Source organism: Pan troglodytes, chromosome 5, assembly GCF_028858775.2.
Source record: "Pan troglodytes isolate AG18354 chromosome 5, NHGRI_mPanTro3-v2.0_pri, whole genome shotgun sequence".
NCBI classification, from domain to species: domain Eukaryota; kingdom Metazoa; phylum Chordata; class Mammalia; order Primates; family Hominidae; genus Pan; species Pan troglodytes.
Genome location: NC_072403.2, coordinates 31,747,410 through 31,768,355, shown reverse-complemented (window position 1 = coordinate 31,768,355; position 20,946 = coordinate 31,747,410). Strand labels below are relative to the sequence as shown.

Below are 20,946 nucleotides of genomic sequence, written 5' to 3'. Positions count from 1 at the left end.
CAATTTTTTATTAACCCCAAACCAGTTCCCATTACCAAAACATATCACCTTCTGAATTTCTCAATGGAACTTACATATTTTCTAATTCTACTGGGTTTCACTCTAAATATATTCCCATTTTATTAATATCATCATATTCTTTACTGCTAATGCCAACCTTTCTGACTCTGTGGTGACACTAGAAAGTTGCCTATATTCATATACTTTTTCTAACATCTTAATGGAATTTGAGAAGTAGGAACTTGCAAAATGAGCATTTATCTCTCTTAAATTTCATTTGATTAGGTTTGCATTTCCTGCAGTATTTGTACTACTTTACATTTGTGTATTACTCTTTTATGCATAGATATTTTGGATTTATTAAAGCATGTTCAACTTTAACTGGAATGATAGGAGGACTAATTGCTTCCACTTTGACTGGATTGATCCTTAAGCAGGTAAGAAACATACAGATGTGTAGTTATTTTTCCAATATTAATTGTATAGAGAAAGATTACGCATATGAAAAATTGCAGAGAAGATGCCAGAAGGAGATGACTTATGAGTTTTTGCATCATATGAAAATAAATTTGGTCAAATCAGGCATCTCTCCAAATCTACAAATAATGCAATTTCTATCTCATTATTTGTCAATTAGATATGTTGAGAACTCTTTAGTAATTGCCCATTGGTACAGAAGTGGACTTCTGTTATTTTTGATAATGAATATGTGGATTGATCAACACAGGTATTTGGCTGGCTGAGTGGTAATATAAGTAACAAGATACAGTTTTCTCAAAAAAAGAATGAAAAATCACAAGTAAATAAAGTTAAAGACTGACCTAAGCCTGACTATGAAGGCAGACTTCTGTTTTTGCACATGTCATGGACAAAGTTACCTGAAATCTTCCTTTTAAGGACACTGAAAATGCCCTATCAAATTTTAACAGTTATTTTAAATGCATGCCTCATCTGCAAAAAAAGTAAAGCAAAAGAACATTTCAGAGATTAAAAATGAAAGAATAGCCTGATTCCAGAGAGGTAAATGACCATTGAAGACACTGGCTGCCTTGGGTCTTTGCCTATCCTGGGTAATCTATGTCTTCAGTTATAATGAACAAGCAGAAGATAAGAGATAACATCCTAAAGCCACTCAAATAAGAAGAGTCAGAATGGAAATGCTGGCATAAATCTGTACTCACAAAGGACTACACCTTCATACCACTAGCACCATGTGGATCACATATAAACTTTATTTGTAGGAACACTTACAACCAAAGGAATGGTAGTGTGTAGATAATTCCTCCAAATGCTCCTTATCCCAAAGTTGGGACAGGGAGAGATGGTCTGCATCCACCATGGCCACATTTCCCATAAAGAGGAGTCTTCCACCACCACAATCTCTGTATTTATGGTTTCAGAAAAGAAGAAAACATCACTAGAACCACAGAAGCTCCCTGGTCAGAGAAATGGCCTCATTAGAAATGGGAAGCACCAGGTGGCCATGGTCTGTTTCCTCCCTCTGAGCATAGTGCCTTTATTCTTCCATTGAGTTCACTCAGGTGTGCAGAGCTGACTTCCAAAAGTTGTTAGCGGAGCTAATTTCTCTGCAAACATCCAAGATGTGGAAGGAAATGTGGCTCCAGAACTGTCCAAAATTGTCTCTGCCTATAAGTTAACTTAGACAGTTCTCATCTGCCCCTGCCTCAGCTTTGAAAGGAGAGAAAAACTGAATACTCTTCTGAGCATTTGAAATTTGAGTAAATCAAATATTTGGTGACCAGAAGTCAAGCCTGGGAAGTCAATTATTGCAGCTGCAATAACTTTTCTGGTTCTCCTCTGATAGCTATTTCAACTCGAGCATACATCTGAAGAACAATGTTTAATGAGTAATACAGTTAACTTTTATAAACCAGCAGAAGAAAACTCATTCTCTTCAAAACGAATCCAAAACTTAAAAAGAAAAAAAGGATTGCAATGGAAAATATGAAATAATATGGGAGTAATAAATCTTAACAAAATAATAGTTACAATAGATGAAAGTATGTTAAATTTGCCAATTAAAATATGAAGACACTCTTTATCTATATAAGCTTACAGGATACAATAATATGTCAGCTACATAAGATACCTTGAAAAGATGCAGAAAACTTCAAAATAATAGATCAGATTTAAAAAATCAGTTAATTATGAACTATAAGAAACTAGTAAACTTAATATCTGATGAAAATAGAATTTTAAACAACATGTATATAGTAGAAAGATAAAAGTGATTATTTTATAAAGTAAAATGATGACGTTTTCGGCTATGTATAAGTGTGTTTTTCCATATTTGTTACGTGACTTGAGTCTACATTTTTAATATTACATTTTAAACATTACAAAACAAAAAAACAAGAGCAATAATTTACAATTACTTTGAATTTTAATTCCTTAGGATCCGGAATCCGCCTGGTTTAAAACCTTCATCCTGATGGCAGCCATTAATGTGACTGGCCTAATTTTCTACCTTATAGTTGCTAAAGCAGAAATTCAGGACTGGGCTAAAGAAAAACAACACACACGTCTCTGAAGGTGAGAAGTGATCAGATTAAGGACAATTTTTGAAACTGGGAATGCAGGAGACAGAGGAGATAAGGATGACTCCTCAGATGAGGAGGAATAAGGGGTGCAGGTTTGGAGAAGAGGAGACCATGTTAAGCCTGAGAATATTAGACATCCTGAAATGGCTGTGGGACTCTGTGGGGATGCTAAGGCTGGAGATATAAATTTGGGAGGCTGGGCCTCTTTAACATCAAAAGATGAGGATGAAAAAGAGAAGTTTGCAAAAAAGACTGGGAAGGGCCTTCAACGAAGTAGGAAGAACAGTTGTAAAATGGAGACTCGAAGTGAAAAAGGTTGGGAGCAAGGACCTTTGAAAAGTGCTATAATATCAAGACATTACATTATATAAAGTCTAAGAATTTACAATGGTTTAGGCAAGAGAAACTTTAAAGGTAACCCTGACTAAAATGATTTTCAAATGAATGATGGAGACAAAGAGTTCTTTAAGGTGTGTTCAAGGCATAATACTGTGCTTTGCTTATGTAAACTCTATCAGTGGTAAATGAATTGGAGGAGAAATGTCTCTTTGTAGAATAATTTTGGCTAATACATAAATAAGAATTGAAAGATGCAGAATGTCCTTATTTTGCAACCCTCAATAAATTAAGAGATCCAGGTGTTGAATATCAATGATCATTAGTGTCACAAAAAGAGAGGCATGAAGACATTGTATACCTTCTGATGAAACAACACACCACCACTAATATCTTGCTAAGAAAATCAAACTGAATCTCATCAAACCTTGGATACAGCTACCGCTTTGGAAGAAGTACAGAAAACAGAGAATATGTTTGACAAAATCCAAGTGTATCATTAGCAAATCTAAACTGTAGGAGATTTTATAGGTCAAAAGGCTCAGGGTCTTTAATAAGTAAATTACTTATAAAGAAAAATAGGGAGGACGAGGCGGGTGGATCATGAGGTCAGGAGTTCAAGACCAGCCTGGCCAAGATGGTGAAACCCCGGCTCTACTAAACATACAAAAATTAGCCAGGCGTGGTGGTGGGCACCTGTAATCCCAGTTATTTAGGAGGCTGAGGCAGGAGAATCTCTTGAACTCAGGAGGCAGAGGTTGCATTGAGCCGAGATCACTGCACTTTAGCCTGGGTGACAGAGCAAGACTCTGTCTCAAAAAAAAAAAAAACTGGGGTAGAAATGGATGCTCTAGATTAGAAAGAACTTAAAGGACATAACAGATTTTTAAATATTGGCAAAATGAAACACTATAAAGGTATACATGTGGGTGATAAGTCTATAAAGAAATACAGAAAAATAGATTATTATTATAAATGTCAAAGAAGTTGTTACTTTTAGGGGCAGGGAGTGACCATTTGAAGAACTTTGGGAATCCTGGCAATATTCTATTTTTCATGTCCAGGCTAGTGATTACAAACATTTATCCTATAATAATTCATTGAGCCAAATATTTGTGCAATTTTCTGTGTCTCTGTGTTTTATTTTATAGTATGAAAAGAGAAATCAAGAGAGAGAGAATACAGGCTGAGGAAACTGAGACAGCCAGGATAGGCGTTCCTATAAAGCAAATTAGAGAAATGGTGTGGTAGCTGTAAAGGGATGTGAAACCAAGGAGGGTTTTGTTTGTTTGTTTTTTGTTTGTTTCAGAAGATACATGCAATAGCATATAAGGTGATGGTATAATTCAATAATGAGGTTCCACAATGTAGGAGATAAGGCACAATGACAGAATTAAAAAGTACTTGACTCATCTGGAAGGGATGAAATTCAAGCACCACAGCCAGGGTTGGCCTTAGGTAGAAACCTAGAGCTTATCCACAGTGGCAGAGAGAAGGCAGTGTTGTATATGTGATGGGTTAGTATATAGGTTGGCATCTCATCTGTGCAATAAGCAATGAGGTTCTCAGTTAAGAGAGAGGGGCTGAGAGACAAGGAAATGAAGAAAATACATATTGGTAAAGAAGGTAAAATTATCATTATGAGCAGATGATATGGTTGTCTACTTAGAAAATCCAAGTGGGTTGACTGGAAAACTATACAAACAATAATGAATTCAGTAAGTTTCCTGGAAAATTTATTAATAAATAAATTTGTCACCTTAAACAAAAATAGCCAGTTAACAAATTTATTGGAAGAAATGATCCAAATGAAGTTTGAAGAAAAATTTTTTTAAAAAATAGGATCTCACTCTGTTGCCCAGGCTGGAGTACAGTGGCACAATCATAACTTACTGCAGTCTCAATCCCCTGGGCTCAAGTAATCCTCGTGCCTCAGCCTCCTGGGTAGCTGGGACTATAGGCATGCAACACTACACCCAGCTAAAGGAGGAAAATTGATAGCGTCACTCAAAAATGCAATTGAGTCGGTATTAAATTGATCTAGTATTGCAAGTACTAAAAATTCCCATAATGGTGTACTCACAAAAATTTGCCAAGATGCAAGCATAACTCAAGATTGTTGATTTAGAAATGGCAAAAATCTGGATATGGAATTAAGCATGTTTGTCAATACAGCCTTAGTTAATACATTTTGTTTAAGTGAATGGACTATAACCAGCAGTTTAAAAATGCAAAAGCTTATCTGAATATTTTAATGTAGAAATATCTGAGATTGTCCTTATAAATAAGCATATAACAGCACTAGAAAATATCCCATAGACATTAGCGAAGGTTTATCCTCTATTTCCAAGGCACAGAGTGGGGCACAGCTATGAGAACAATCACTTTACTTTATTCAGAATCCATAAATCTTATTTGTTTTGTATATATTTGACCTGTTAAATATTGAAAGTTATACCAAAGTTTTCCATTATTATTTCTATACATTTTTCTTTTTATGTCTGCTTTGGCAGTTACTATTGAATACTATATTCTGATGTTACAATTTCAAAAAGACTTTGACAAGTATATCTTAATTTGAAATTTACTTTTGACTTTATAAACTTATGAATCCTTCCCATTCCATAATTTTTACTTTTAATTTACTTTCTGATATTGATATGACAGCCTTAAATTGTGGGTGTGGGTGTGTGCTTATTTTAGATTCCCTGGAATACTTTTGCATTGCCTTTAAATTCCACCTTACTGAGTCATTTTATTTAATGTTTTTCTTGCAGAGGGCATATAGCTGGGTTCAATTATTTCACCCACTTTGAGAGCCGTCTCCTTTATATAGATGACTTCAATCCAACTGCAGTTATTGTCATTAAAAATATACTTCATTTTCCAGCATCTTATTTTCTATTCCCTTAAAAAAAATCCTCCTTATCTTTTTGGTCCTTCTCCTCCTCCTGCCTCCTTGCCTGACTCTAGCAATTCAGATTTGTAGAATATTTTAAATTTTGATTGTGCTTATGCTCTCTAACTCTTCTTTGAAAATGTGTTCATTTTTTCTATTTACATGCTATATTCTTTTTCTGCTTTTTTTCTCCTTCCAAAATATCAAACACATTCAATGTTTCTAATTATTTTTCTTTAGTTCAGGCTAATTCTACATAAGCCTGTAATTCCCCAAAGATGATGTGGGTAGAATTTCCTCCATTCTCCTTTGTTTACCTGGTTGCCCTTGGCATCTTTCCATCAGGCTGGCAGTGGAGGTTTTAAATTCTCATTTTAGATATTAGGCTAAGTGGCAGAGGGGCTCTGGGAACACCAGTATGGATAGTGCCATAGTGCAGGAGGTATTCTGGGCCTTGCTGTTTGTGTTGCTGTGCTGATGGTTGTTTCTTCAACAACCTGTATCCTCAGGGCTGTCAGCCATTCAGCAGCACACAGGCATTTTATTCGTGGAATCAGCAGTATTTTACCTGTCACTCTCAAACTGACACACAGCTGCAAAGGGGGTTACCTTACAACTTTGCCTTGTAATTTTAGAAGTTAGAAGAAAATAAGAAAAGGAGAATCATGGCCTTGCGTTTCTCCTGTAGCCTAGAAGCCATTGCCACTATGCCTGGCACACCAGGATTGCAAAAGTCCATTGGTTCCCAGATGCCCTGCCTCCTACCCAGCCTCACCCAGGAAGAAGTTGCTTCGCAGCCCTGGAACTGCTGTTTCCACCTCTCTTCCCTCCGAATGTACCGGGTTCATGAGTTTAGTAGACAGCTGTGAGTTGATGTCCAATGTCACCCTTTATTTTGGCCCTCAGTGTTTTGAATTTATTATAGTAAATAGTCCTCGTTGATTTGGGTATGAGGTAGTTCTCTAGGTTTTGTAATGTTCTATTTTTGCTTCTTTAAATTTATTTCAGTGGATCCTAGGGACAATAGCTGAATAAGGGGCATGCATTGTGCTTGTGGTAGTTCCTTTACAGTGGGGCTTCTCAATCTCTTGTGTAATGAACCACAACTCAGAATATAATGCAGAGGATTCTAAAGGAGACTGATTATGTTGAAATAGTTATCAAGATACTAAAAAGTATGTTTATGATAACATGATTTTTATTAATGCTTTAGTCTGAATAAAAGTTCTCTGAAGAGAAATTTATAGGAAAGAGGCTATCCTAGTGAACAGTTTGTGAACTAAGGAGAGGCAGATTTAAGGTGCAGTCTAAAGAGCAAAAGGAGAGTTCACCGTTTATAGAGAAAGTTCCCTCCCAGGTTCCCACTCAGGTCCACTTATGCAAATGCATGATTCAGATTTGCTTAGTTCTGAGAGGTTGACACTTGCTGAATTTTGATTGGTCAACTCAGGCTGCAGTCTATTTGTTGGTTCAGGCACATAAACAGGAACAAGCAGCTATGAACTTCCCAAAGTTAAGAAGGTGTGTGGGTTTTGTGGAAACTCAAAGTGCGTGTGTGACCTCCAGTCGCAAATGACTGCTTGGCTCTATTTTGATTTTAAGCCCAGTTAGCCAATCAGCATCCAACTTGAAGGATTTGTTCTTTCATAGTTCACAATTGTAATGTCATAGGAAAATACCTGTGATTTTTATTGATATCTAAGTCCTCAGTACTACCACTGCTATGATGTATTACCTACATTCATAATGGAAGGAAATGTTAAATTTTAGTCAGATGCTAAGGAATAAAGATGTAATTTTTTTCTATGTAAATTCACAGACCCTGGATTAAGAATCCCTGCTATCTAATATTCATTCAGACAGTAAATAAACATATTTAAGCACTTTTGTAGGTGCTGGGATAGAGCAGTGAGCAACATCATCAGGACTTCAGTGCCTAAAAGAGCTTCACATTTTGATAGGGGGAAACAAATAGCTGTATTTAAACAGGATAATTCCAGGCATTGATATACTAAAAAGAACATGAAATAGGGTAACACGATGGAGCATGTTCAAGAGGGCTGTTTTTGCTGGAGGTCAGTGAGTATTCCGAGGATAAAAAATAATGTGCCTCTCTTTCTCATCACTGAAGTCTCAACACAAATGTCACCTACTGGGCAAAATTTGTTCTCACTTGCACCCAGCTCTCACTGTTCTATCCCAGCACCTATAAAAGTGCTTAAATGTATTTCTTTACTGTCTGAATGAATATCAGAAAGCAGGGATTCTTAATCTAGGGTCTGTGAATTTACATACTCTGGGAAAGAGTATTCCAAGCATAAAAAATAACCAAGGAAAGTAATCTGGGATGGGAGTGAGCTCAGTATTCCTAAGAGGGAGAATGAAGGGCAGGGTGGTTCAATCTCATAAGTAAAGAGAGATAAACTGTGTAAGTGGTTAAGGTTAAGTAATTAATGTAGTGCTTCCAGGTCATGGCAAAAGCTTGGTTTGCATCCAATTCTGTCTATAATCAAATCCATTGGATACTTTCGAGAAGAGTGACTTTCCTGATCAATGATTTATAAAGATCATTTTTGCCACCTTCTAGAGGAAGGACTTTAGGAAAACAAGAGTAGAGGCAGGGAGACCAGGACAGATGCTGTTTCAGAGGTTCAAGTGAGAGATGTTGGCAGTGCAGACTAGGATGTAGGCAGGGGAGAGGGTGAGAAGCAGCCAGATTCAGATGAGTTCTGGAGGTACAGCAGGCCAGACAAGGCAGGGAGATTGTGAACTATGCAGAAAGAGAAGAAACAAGGATAGGACCTAGATTTTGGCTTTAGCAACTAAAGAGTGTCTATTACGAGATTGGAAAGCTTGACAAGGAGGAGGATGGGGTAGGATTTTGTCCACATTAAATTGAAACGTTTCAGAGATCAAAAGGAAGGCTCTGGTTTTATAGCAAAGGTTCCTGCTCAGGTCCTCATTCAGTTCCTTTATGCAAATGAAGGATGTTGGGTCAGCATGATCCTGATGGGGGTCTTTTGCAGACAGTTGTTAAAACAGGCTAGAACAATTTTAAAGGGAGTCAAATGTATAGCCCAAATATGTGGAAGACTTGTAGACTGGTCTCGAACTCCTAACCTCAAGTGATTCGCCTGCCTTGGCCTACCAAAGTGCTGGGATTACAGGCGTGAGCCACCGTGTGAGGCCCCACCTAGGTTTTTAATCAGGTTCATTTATGTAAATAAAAAATGGAAACACGTTTAGTTGTGATTGGTGAGTGTAGTTGATTTCTCATTGGCTGGCAAAAATGAGTTCTGGTTGGTCAATACAGCTGAACCCTGATTGATTGACTGAGGCTGCTGAGCTCTGATTGGTTGGTTCAGGTGAATGCTGGAAGTCCCAAATATAAAAGGATGCAGATTTTCAGGGAACTGAGAGTATGTGTGTGACTCCTACCTGGTCAGAAAATTGCATCTTGGCTCTATTTTAAACTTAGGCCCAGTTAGCCACCTGGGATCCATCTTGAAGAATTGGCTTGAAGGATTCACATTTGTTCACTATGTAAATAGATTTTTAACAGTAGATTTAGGTGAATGTGTTTGGGTCTGTAAAGAGAAATGGACTCTACAGCTCTATTCCTTGAAGGCAGAGACAGAGAATGAAGCCACGTAAGTAGTAGGAAATGTTCCCGCCACCTTTGCACCTGCAAATGGACTCGGTCACTTCACAGGCCTATTTCTCCTTCAGACATCGTCACAGCCACATGGGCAATGGGCAGGAAAGAATTTCAGGACTGTGATAGTATTTTAACCTCCTGTAGGCCTTTAAAATTTTCTGTGTTGACCACTTAAAGCATTCAGCAGCTTTGGAGTCATCCAGAAGGTGTGAGCTCACGCAGAGCCAAAAAGGAGAGAAAGAAGAGTGTTTCCTTCTAGACAATTCATAGTCTTTTGTTCATCTGTAGACGTTTATTGCATGGCTTAAGTGAAGATTTGGGTTTATTTTCCTAGTGTTTGAATTTTACCACCATTGTTTTTTAAAAAATAATTTGCGTTTTCCTCTCTGACTTAAAATACCAACTTTTAGTAAAAGGAATCTCTGTATATTTATGTCTATTTCTGGGCTTAATATTTAGTTTTAGTTTAATATCTATTACTAGACCTATTATACAATATATTCAGTGGTCTAAATTTTAATGTTTGTAAATATCAGGCAGGTCAAAAAAAACATCATTTTCACTTTTGAAAATATTATTTTCTAGTATCAGCTGTTTATTCTTCCAGGAAAGTTTATAATCAGTGGACCTTATTTAAAAAGACCTGTAGCAGTGTTTTTAGAGTTGCACTGAATTGCAATAAATCCAATGGGGAGAAATTGGTAGTTATAACAGTACTCAATGTCAATATTCAATATCAATAGTACTCAATAATACTGGTATAAGAACATGATAAGACTTCCATTGCTGAACTTGGCTTCAGGTTTTCCTCAGTCAAGTATTAGTTTGCTTCCTGCATTTCCTATGAATTTCTTACAAAACTTAAGGTTGTTATCTTATATTTTCTGAATTTGATTTTTATTCATTGTATTTTCAGGAATATTGGAAAGATATCATTTGAATATATTTAATTTTTTAACTGAAAAAACTATTGCTAAGCTATCTTGTTAGTTTCGTTTTGAATAATAGATTCTTGTGTTTTCGGGTAGATGATCCTCATCATTTGCAAATAATAATGGGCTAATATTGGGATTCCTTTATTCTTTATGGCTTTAATTGCACAGCCTCTAGGCATATTCTTAAACAATAAATTGGCTGTTAATTTAAAATAGGCATTTAATTATGTCAATGAATTGTCTTTTTGTTCTTTTTTAGATTGAAAATCAAAAACCAAGAATAGAAATTGAGTTTTGTTAAATGTGTTTGTAGCTTCTATTCAGATGATTGCATATTTTTCTTTGTTGTGATTTATTAATAAAATATACTTTTAATATTAAAATCAGACGTCCATTCCTGATATTAAAACTTTTTAGATCAAAGAAAGTTAATATTACAAGGAACTTGGGATTAGTTTGAAGGGGCAATGGAGCATCATATTTAGTTCTGAACTTCTTAGTATCAAAAATAAAATAGAAAATGCAATTAAAAAATAAAATAGAAGCTCTTTGTCTAATAAAAATATATCAACAACATTGCTTTGAGGGAAGCAAAACTTTCCTGGGACTGAATTCTTCGAGTGAATAATGTTGTGGACAGAACATAAATAGGGGTAAGAGCTTCTCCACCGTCTTCCAGACCCATGGATCTGGGCTTCATTAATCTATTGGGGTATTAAATCAGATGTTTACCAAATACCGGGATGGAGTATTGTTAACATTATAACCATTGAGTTGAACAAAGATGACTTAAGGGATGTAATCAAAATGCAATTCTATTTTTTATCTCCTACCTTCCCTATTTGTTTAACTTGAAAAAAATCTCAAGGTACAGGAAAGTTTTTAAGAGTAGTACAAAGAGCTTTTTTTCCTTAACCATTTGAGGGCAAGTTGCTAGCATGATGCCCTCACCATCATCTCCACACCACTCACACACTTTAGGGTATCCTACAAACAAGGACATTTTTCTACTTAACCACAAAACAACCGTCAACATCAGGTAACTAATGCTGATACATTTCTACCATGTAATTCTGGGACCTCATTCACATTTCATCAGTTGTATCAGTGATATTCTTTTCGGCCAAAAGATTCACTTCAGAATTTCATGTTGCATTTAGTTGCCATGTCTCTTTAGTTTCTTTAACTCTAGAATTGTTCTTAGTCTTTCCTTGATTTTGATGACATGATTAGAGAGTGCAGGCTAGTTATTTTGTAGAAGTTCCCCAGTGTGGGTTTCTTTGATGTTTTCACATGATTAAATTCAGGTTAGGGATACCACAAAGATGTCCCTGTGTTCTTCTCAGGTCATTATACCGGAGTCATATGATGCTGATATGTACCATTTCTGGCTCTTCATTTGATTAAGGTGGGGCCTATCAGGTTTTGCCTCTGCAAAGTTACTCCTTCTCCCATTGAAATCAACAGGTAGTTTGTTAATTTGGAACTATGTAAATATTTACATACTTTGGAACTATGTAAATATTTACATACTTTGGAACTATGTAAATATTTCATCCTACATCAGACTTTCAATTTATTCACTTATTTATTTTAGTAAAGCTCATAATTTTGTTTTATTTAGTGATTTATAATATATTACTATTTTTGTTTACTTTGATGCTCAATTTATCTCAATTTTGGCCAGTTGGAGGTTCTTCATCATTCTTTGAGCACTTTCTTACTTTGTGGCACAAAACAAAATTCCAGAGTCATCTTGAGTTTTTCCCTGACCAAGCCCTGAAATCAGCCCTCACTCTAGTAAGCTCTAGTTCCTCTTAATGTTTGAGAATTGTATTTAGAAACCAAGATCTCAGTGGTAGATGTGTTCATGGCTTCTGGGGCCTCTGCCCTCAGGTTTGCTAGGTAGACAAAGTTAGGGACTATATGTGTATACATACATATCTATCTACCTACCTACTACCTACCTACCTATCTTTCTATTGATATCCATGAATTTACACCAGTACTTCCATCCATTCCAGTCCAATACAAAGTTTCTTCAAGTTTTCTACTTTTCCATATTTTTAACTTTCTTTTCCAGCAGTGAGCTCCTATTAGGCTTAATGTTTGTATTTACTTTGTCAATCCCCTTGTGTGCCACCATCATCCCATTTCCAGACATCCTTCTCATTCTTTTCCCAGGCCTACACCCCTCACTCTGATGCCCCCTTGTGGATGCTCTCCTTTCCTGCCCATGCTCTGATTCCCTGACACAGGCCACACCTCCTGGACCAAGGCAACCTTCCTCATCTCTTGGACACGGACATCTTTGCTAAGTTGCACAACTTTGCCTAGAAGCTTTCCTCAACCCACTTCAGTGGGCGAGGCTGTCACCCAGCTCAGACACCCTCTGCACCTGGTCAGGCTTCAGCATCCTATGCCAGGCTGTCCTCCTGCATGAACACAATCCTCGCCCTGCACAGGCTCTAACACCTCTCACTGGGCCACTGTGGCTCCCCACACCGTGTCCTGCTGGAGCATCCCCAGGTTAGCCATTAAGCAAAATAAGCTTGTGTTTAGGGCACCAAGAAAAGAGGGCACCACAGAGCTTTCCCCCAGCTGTCATGCCCTTAAGTCTTTCACTGGTCATATGATGTTAGTAACATTTTTTGTAATTGTCTTTATTTGCTGTTTAGATTTAATCTAAAATTTTTTCAAATGTGCTCTTTGGCATGGTGAGTGACTAAAGTTTAAAAGTTTGATTTGAAGGTGATATCAGATATAACATTTCTTTCTGTCTCATGCTCTGAGGGTTTTTGCCTCCCTGAAAGCTGGCTGTGTCTGGCTAGCATTTAACTCGTCAGCTGATTTGTTTAAGGAACACTTAAGCTCTTTATTTTAAGAAATGGAAGGGCCAAGGGTGTTACAGAACCACCAGATTCATATTCCCACTACTCAGTAACAAACTAATGCATTCAGCACATAGGTTTTGCAGCAGAGAAAGAATTTAATGAATACAGGGTGACCAAGCAAGAAGACTGGGCGAATCCTCAGAGGGATCTCCATTTCCAGAGGAAACTCCTTTTCCCCCAAGGACTCTTGTGCTGGGATTTTTAAGGGAGTCTTGGAGGGCAAGGGCTAGAAAACTGAGGGTACTGAGTGGTCAGGGTAAGGGGGATGAAGCCATCAGGATGTATTCTTTGGTGAGCCAGCTCACTGTGGGGTCCTGTAGACCAACTGACACAGTAGTTTCACAGATAGGCAGGACCTGAAAGAATAACTCAAATAGAAAACTTAATGTTTCACAATGCTTAAGTTGTTATCTGCAGAGCAGCTAAGGGAAACTGTAATCTTTTGACAAGGTCTACGTGATTTTGAGGCAGTAGGCAACAAACAATTATGAGAAAGCAGGAGAGAATAAGCTGACTTCATGACTAGTGCTGGATGTGCTGCAAGCTTGGTTATTTTCATTTCTCCCCCTCCCTTCTTCTCTGATTAATTTTGTAAAGTTTATGGGGATGGTTTCAAGGTGGCAACATGGTTGGTCTGCATTTAGGGCATCATTGTTCTTAATCTGGCCCTGCAGTGAGGCAGCCTACCTTGCTTATTATTTCCCTACCCTATCCCAATAACTTCTTTTTTTTTTAAAGTAGAGATGGGGTTTAGCTATGTTTCCCAGGCTGGTCTTGACTCCTGGGCTCAAGTGATGCATCCACCTTGGCCTCCTAAAGTGCTGGAATTTCAGATGTGAGCCACTGCACCTGGCCTCCAATAACTTTTGAACAAATTCAGAAAATTAAGTGAGGATGCAAAGGGTTTACCTTTTCCCTTCAAACCTGCTCAGTGAAGAAAGAATTTTAAATCTAGGTTATCCCACCCCCACTATACCCCACACTCTTATTTATTTATTTATTTATTTATTTATTTATTTCCTTGTTAAGCCCTCTTAGGTAGTAAAAAGTACTGTGATCACTTTAAATAGCAAGCACACATTCCCAGTTAGATAACTGAAAATATTTATTTAAATATGGAATTTAGCTAGTCAAATGTCATACACATACAAGACTCCTTCCCTGTGTCTCCAGCTGGGACAAAGCTGCAGGCGGACCTTCTCCTTCAGGGAGAGGGGTGTGAGCACTTTCTTCTGTCTGGCTTTTCTCCTCATCCGCTAGGATGCTGACCCCACCTCTGACCCCTCCTGAGGTGTAACCAGGAGAGAAAGGAGGGGAAGCAGGCATGGAAATTTCTGGCTTGTTTGGCCCCATTGTCAGTTGCCCACATGCTCCCTGGGCCAGTAGGTGTTGAAAGCAGACCCTTTTCTTCATGCATAAGAGGCTGACAAGGCAGGAAATGCACTTGGTTTTTCCAGCTGCCCATCTCCTTGGCATCACAGATCCACTCCACACAAATCTCCCTTTGTGGATATCCCTTCTCCCTTCTAGGTGGTCCCTTGGGCCTGGCTATCAGTCCTCTGTGACCTGCATCTAATCCATGGGAAACACGCATGTAGCCTCTGGTCCAACAAAAGGGAGAGGTCTTGTCCACTTCAAATGCAGTGGTCAGTGTCTTTCTGCCTTTTTCCTCGGGTGGAAAATCAGAGCCCCTCACTCCCAGATTCCTCAGGAAAGCCAACAGCTGACCCATGGGCCCACCCAAACACAGACTAGGCTCTAAGCAACCATTGATATAATTTGTCTATATCGATTTGCCTATTCTGTACATTTCATGTAAATGAAATTACATAATATGTCTGTGACTGACCTGTTTCACTTGACATGTTTTCAAAGTTCACTCATGTCGTAGCACGTAGCAATACTTCCTTCTTTTTTTGTGGCCCAGTAGTATTCGACTGTATGGCTATGCTACATTTTGTTTATACATTAATCCACTGAGGAGCATTTGAGTTGTTTACACCTTTTGGCTGTTGTGAATAGACCACTATGTGCATTTGTGTGTACAAGTTTTTATGTGAAGATATGTTTCAATTTTGTGGGGTATATACCTACAAGTGGAGTTGCTGGTCATGTGGTAATTCTAGGTTTAACGTTTTGAGGGACTGCCAAACTCTTCTCCACAGCATCAGACTATTTTACATTCTCACCAGCAATGTAGAAGAATTCCAATTCTCCATATCCTCATCAACACTTGTTATGTTTCTTTTTTTTTCAGTAGCCATCTCAGTGAATGTGAAGTGGCATCTCATTATGGTTTTGATTTGCTTTTCTCTAATAAGTAATTATGTTGAACATCTTCTCATGTGCTTATTGGCTATTCTTCTATTTTTTTACAGAAATATATATATTCAGTGTGTTTGCCCACATTTTAATTATTTGTCTTTTGATGTTGGGTTATAAGAGTGTATTGGATATTCTAAATACTAGACTGATAAGAATCAGATATGTGATTTGCAAATTGTTTCTCCCATTTTATAGGTTGTCTTTTTTTACTTTCTTGTTAATGTCCTTTGATGCAAAGTTTGAAGCAAAGTTTTTGATTTTTATGAAGTCTGATTTATCTATTTTTTCTTTTATTGCTTGTGGCTTTGTTGTCATATAGAAGTAATCAATGCCAAGTCAAAGGTCATGAAGATGTACCCCTAAGTTTTCTTCTAAGAGTTGTATTGTTTTAGCTCTTACATTTAGGTCTTTGATTCATTTTGAGATGGTTTTTAAAAACAGTGTGAGGTAATAGTATTTTGTTATAGCAGCCTTAGCTAAGACAGCTTCTTTAATTTCTTTCTACAATATTTTGAAGTTTTCGAATATAAGTTTTGTACTCTTTTTGTTAAACTTATTTATAAGTATTTTATTATTTTTTATGCTACTTGAAATTGAATTGTTTTCTTAGTTTCATTTTTGGATGGCTCATTGCAAGTGTATAGAAATATAATTGACTTTTGTATATTGATCTTGTGTCCTGCAGCTTTGCTAAACTCATTAGTTCTAATATTTTTAGTAGATTTCCTAGGATTTCTGTAAGCAAGATTATATCATTTGTAAGATGTAGTTTTACTTCTGTTTTTCCAATCTAGGTTCCTTTTATTTCTTTCCCTTGCCTAATTGCCCTGTATAGAACCCCTAGTATAATATTGAGCAGAAGTGGCTAGAGTAGACATCTTTGTCTTGTTCGTGATCTTAGAGAGAAAACACATATTTTAAAATTCTTACAAAGCCTTTCTTCATCTACACTCTCTTGAGGCTTTAACCTGAACTGTTTATGTAACCTGAACTGTTTCAGAGCCGTATGACTCTAAAAGCCATATGGCTTTTTATGACATCCTGAACAATATCTGTAAGGTATGGTTTGGATGTTTGTCTCATCCAAATCTCATGTTGAAATGTAATTCCTAGTGTTAAAAGTGGGGCGTAGTACGAGGTGTTTAGGTCATGGGGGCAGATGCCTCATGACAGCTTGGTGCTGTCCTTTGGATAATGAGTGAGTTCTCACTCTGAGTTCAGGAGAGAATATGGTTGTATAACAGTGTGTGGTACCTCCCATCTCTCTCTCTATTGCCCCTGCTCTCACCATGTGATGCACTGGCTCCCCTTTCACCTTCTGCCATGATTGGAAGATTCCTGAGACCCTCACCAGAAGCAGATGCTGGCATCATGCTTCTTGTACAGCCTGCAGAACCATGAGCCAAAATAAACCTCTTTTCTTTATAAATTACCCAGACTCAGATATTCCTTTATAGCAACACATATTGTCTCCCTAGGATAAGATGTATCATGATTGCCTATGTGAAGAGAATACATATGTTCAGCTAACATGTGGAAACATCTGCAGCATGTTTAGACAGTTATTAGGCAATGTAAGCAGCTGTTTCCACTGGAAAACCCAGAAAATGTCTATTTGTATGGACGCCGTGTTTTAATAAGTAATAAAACTTCAAATAGAAAAAGGAAGAAAAAATTTTCAATACAAAGGAAAGATAGTGTGTGCCTTCCTCATTGTTACTCCAGATAGGCCCCTGGATTGACACCCCAGTTTAGAACCTTGGCCACTCCCCCTTTTCAGGTTTTGGAGAATATGACATCAGAGGAGCTAATCTGGACACCTATTAACCAGGTAAAGCCCAGTTTCAGCCCAACTTGCCAGAGACCACTATCCCAGTTAACACAGATGACAGCAATTGTTCTTTGAAAGGACTAGTGACACTTTTGGGTAGGGTCCAAAAATAAAAAAAGAGTGTGTGGTGGGTGCAGGACCACAAAGGGGGGCTTTATTTTCATTTTCTTAATAACAAGTTGGTTTACAAAGAATGGGAATTTGGTAACAGTACAAAAGGTATGTCTTATTATCGCTGTGGATAAAATATATTCTTATTAGGGAGAGTGGCAATATCAAACTACTTGAGTGTCAAACCCCACTGGTGTGCACTGTGTTTTTTTGCTTTGTTTGGATTTGTTTTGTTTTCAGGATACAACATAGATATAGAGCAACTGATGGATGGTTTCATACCATGTACCTGGACCTAGCAAAATGTTGGAGTTGTTTGGATCTTTTACATAAAGATTTTTGAAAATAGGGAAAAGGAAGGATAATAAACTTGCACAGACAGCCATATTTATTTTTATGTCCAGAGGAGAGAAGTGTAAAAAAATGTTTAGGATCACCTATCACTGAGGCAAGGAAGACAACTTGAGAAAAATATAATACACAAGACCATCTTTTTGAAATGTTGAAAAGCTTTCTTATGTCCTCTGTGTACAAGGACTCACCAATGACATTTGTGTGCACTATTTTTTTCTTTGTTTACAAAACTTAGTGTGAAACAGAGCACTTGCAGAGCCTGGGACAACCTCCTTATTGAAGGGAAGAGGGACCAGCACATGAGGCTGAGGCTGAGGGGCAGTCACCAGCACCAGGAAGAAGATGGTAGGAGGAGTCCTAGGGGCCGGTTTTACCCTCCCACATATCCTGTGTGCATCGTTTTTTAACATGTATTGTTTGTAACATGTAATACATCTGAATTTTAAATGGGGGTGGTGATTTATCTCAGTCTTCCTCTCTGCATCAGTTGCTTTATAAATGATTGTCAAACCAATAAATACACACAAGATAAAATTTTATTCTAAGGCTTCATGAAAGACTTTTTCCACAATTTTTAACTTTTATTCTTTCTCATTGTAGATGTGTGAGCTAGTGCAAAATTTTAGGAGATTTCCATAATTTAAGGATGGCCCATTTTAGAGGAAACAGCACAAGTCAGCTCCCTCGCTGGTGGGCCCAGGGAGAAATGTAACTCATTTTCAGAAATAACTAAAAGTGACAGATAAGAAAGAAAGAACAGGATCCAGGGAGAGGCTAGGGTTGGCTTGGTGACTGTTGGAGAAATGATACGGAGCAGACCCTGTCTCCAACATCTTAATTCCAGATGAAAAAAGATAATCCATAGGTTTAGATGACTCGATGCTCAGAAAACAAATACAATTAAAGAAAAATCTGGTCCTTTTCCTTCCTATCCATTTCTCCCCTAACTGTTCTCCCACCACTCTGGAGCTGTTCATTCATTGATTCATACTGCGATTCAATAGCATTTACTGGCACTTACTGTATATGATACTGTTGTTCTTTGTGTTAAAGATGCTACAAAATAATGTATGTCATGGTTCCTGAACTTTAAGAGCTTGTCTTCAGACTATGTAGAGGAAACTGTCATAAATGGAGCAGCTGAGGAACAGTGTGGTGATAGCCCTGCCAGGCAACCTGCAGGGCCTCTCTCCTCTGGTCTGACAAGAGCACTTCAGACCTTTTTCTTTCTCCACTTACTGCCTCCCTTCCAAGTAGGAAGAAAGATATAAAAATAAGACCATCCCTGGATCTTGCACTAGCAGATGAAGACACCATCTTGGGCTGTCAGGTGAAAAGGCAGGAGCTGTCCTCACACCATCTCTCATCATTCTCCTAACTGGGCTTCAAGTGACAAAATTCCTCCCTTGTCACAGCCTTCTCAGGAACTTTCCATTAGTGCTTTGTGTTTTTTGCATATGCGACTTTTCTCTGTCAGCTAGCACCTTCTCACAATCTTAAACATGTTTGTTTTCAACTCCTTCTTCGAGCCCATATGCTTTTGCAGCTACTTTCTTGCCTCTTTCCTTCTGCTATGGTTTAGATGTCTGTTCCCTCCAAATCTAATATTGAAATTTGATCCCAATGTTGGGTCCACTTGCAGGAGGTGTTTGTGTCATAAGGGTGAATCCCTAGTGACATTAAAGCTCTTCCTCAGGGGTGAGTGAGATCATTCCTACAAGAGCTGCTTGTTTTAAAAAACCTGGCACCTCCTCTCCCCCTCCCAGCTTCCTGTCTCACCATGTGCTTTCTGTACAGGCCTACACTCCTTCACTTTCCACTATGAGCAGAAGTTGCCTGAGGCCCTCGCCAGATGCAGATGCCCAATCTTGAACTTTCCAGCCATCACAATCACAATCCAAATAAACCTCTTTTTCTTCATAAGTTACCCAGCCTCAGGCATTCCTTTATAGCAACACAAAAGCGACAAAGACACCACCCTTTCATACCCAAACTTCTCAGCAGTGGTCTCCTTTCTGTACTTTCTGCTCACTTCTCATCTGGACGGATCACTGCAAATTTGGCATTGGTAACTACTCACTTTTTTTGGAAACATTCTCTCTTCCCTTCCCTTTCTTAGCACCATATTCTCTTGATTTTCCTTCTATCTTTCAGGCCCTTTCTTTCTCTTTCTTTCTTTTGTTTTTCTTTCCTCTCTTTCTTTCTTTGTTTCTTTCTTTCTCTCTCTCTCTCTTTCTTTCTTTTCTTTCTTTCTTTCTTTCTGCTAATCATCCTCCAGCTGACCATTAAATACTGGAATTCTTTAAGGCTTATTCCCAAGCTTCCTTTTCTTATGCCACTTTCACCCATGGATGTCTCATCCATGCAAAAATTGTAATCACTACCTATATCAAGATGATTTATACGTTTGTAAATGGAGCCCAGGTCTTACAAGAGAAATCCAGAGTCATGTGTCCATTTTCCTTCTTGTTGTCTTCACTTGGATATAATTGCTATCTGTGTTGCTGTCTGTGTTAGAGGCATCCCCATTAATATAATAGCAAACCAAAACTCAGGAGTTACTCTGGACATCTTCCACTCTCTCACTTAGTAATAGGACCTGTCAGGTTTATTCCCTAAATCAAATAATCCACCTAAATCAAATAATCCATTCACCTCTCACCATGTCTATTGCCTCATGCCAGGGGCCATTGTTCTCTCCTGGACTACACTGTAAGCTCCTACTCCAACCTAATCTCTCATGCAGAGTGCCTTTGAAAACCAGGACACTTCCTACTGATTTCAAAATAAAGACCAACGCACTTCACTGGGCCTACATCATCCTGTGTGCTCCTGACCTTAATTCTTCTACAGCCTCCTCACAAATCATACTTCCCTTATTCTCTATACTCTGGCCATAGCTAATTTCTCCCTCCTGCCATGAAACTTTTGCTTATGCTGTTCTTTCTTCCTAAAATATTCTCCTCTCAGTCTCCCACAACAGTTAACTATTATCCTTCAGATCCCAGCTTAGCTGAAACTTTGCAGGGGTGGCCCTTCCTT

The 20,946-nt window shown here is 38.0% G+C and overlaps 1 protein-coding gene across 8 annotated transcripts in view; it reads left to right on the top strand.

Moving 5' to 3' along the window:
- Positions 1-20,946, top strand: part of SLC17A1 (solute carrier family 17 member 1) — a 166,351-nt gene that overhangs the window by 30,799 nt on the left and 114,606 nt on the right. For 3 of the 8 annotated variants that reach the window (XM_016955016.3, XM_009450623.5, XM_518283.7), the window contains 3 exons: positions 347-437; positions 2,417-2,553; positions 18,140-18,443. In XM_016955016.3, coding sequence (XP_016810505.1) covers positions 347-437; positions 2,417-2,551 — 226 coding nt within the window. In that variant the 3' untranslated portion in view covers positions 2,552-2,553; positions 18,140-18,443. The other 5 variants (XR_010157586.1, XR_010157588.1, XR_010157585.1 and 2 more) reach the window with 3 other exon arrangements.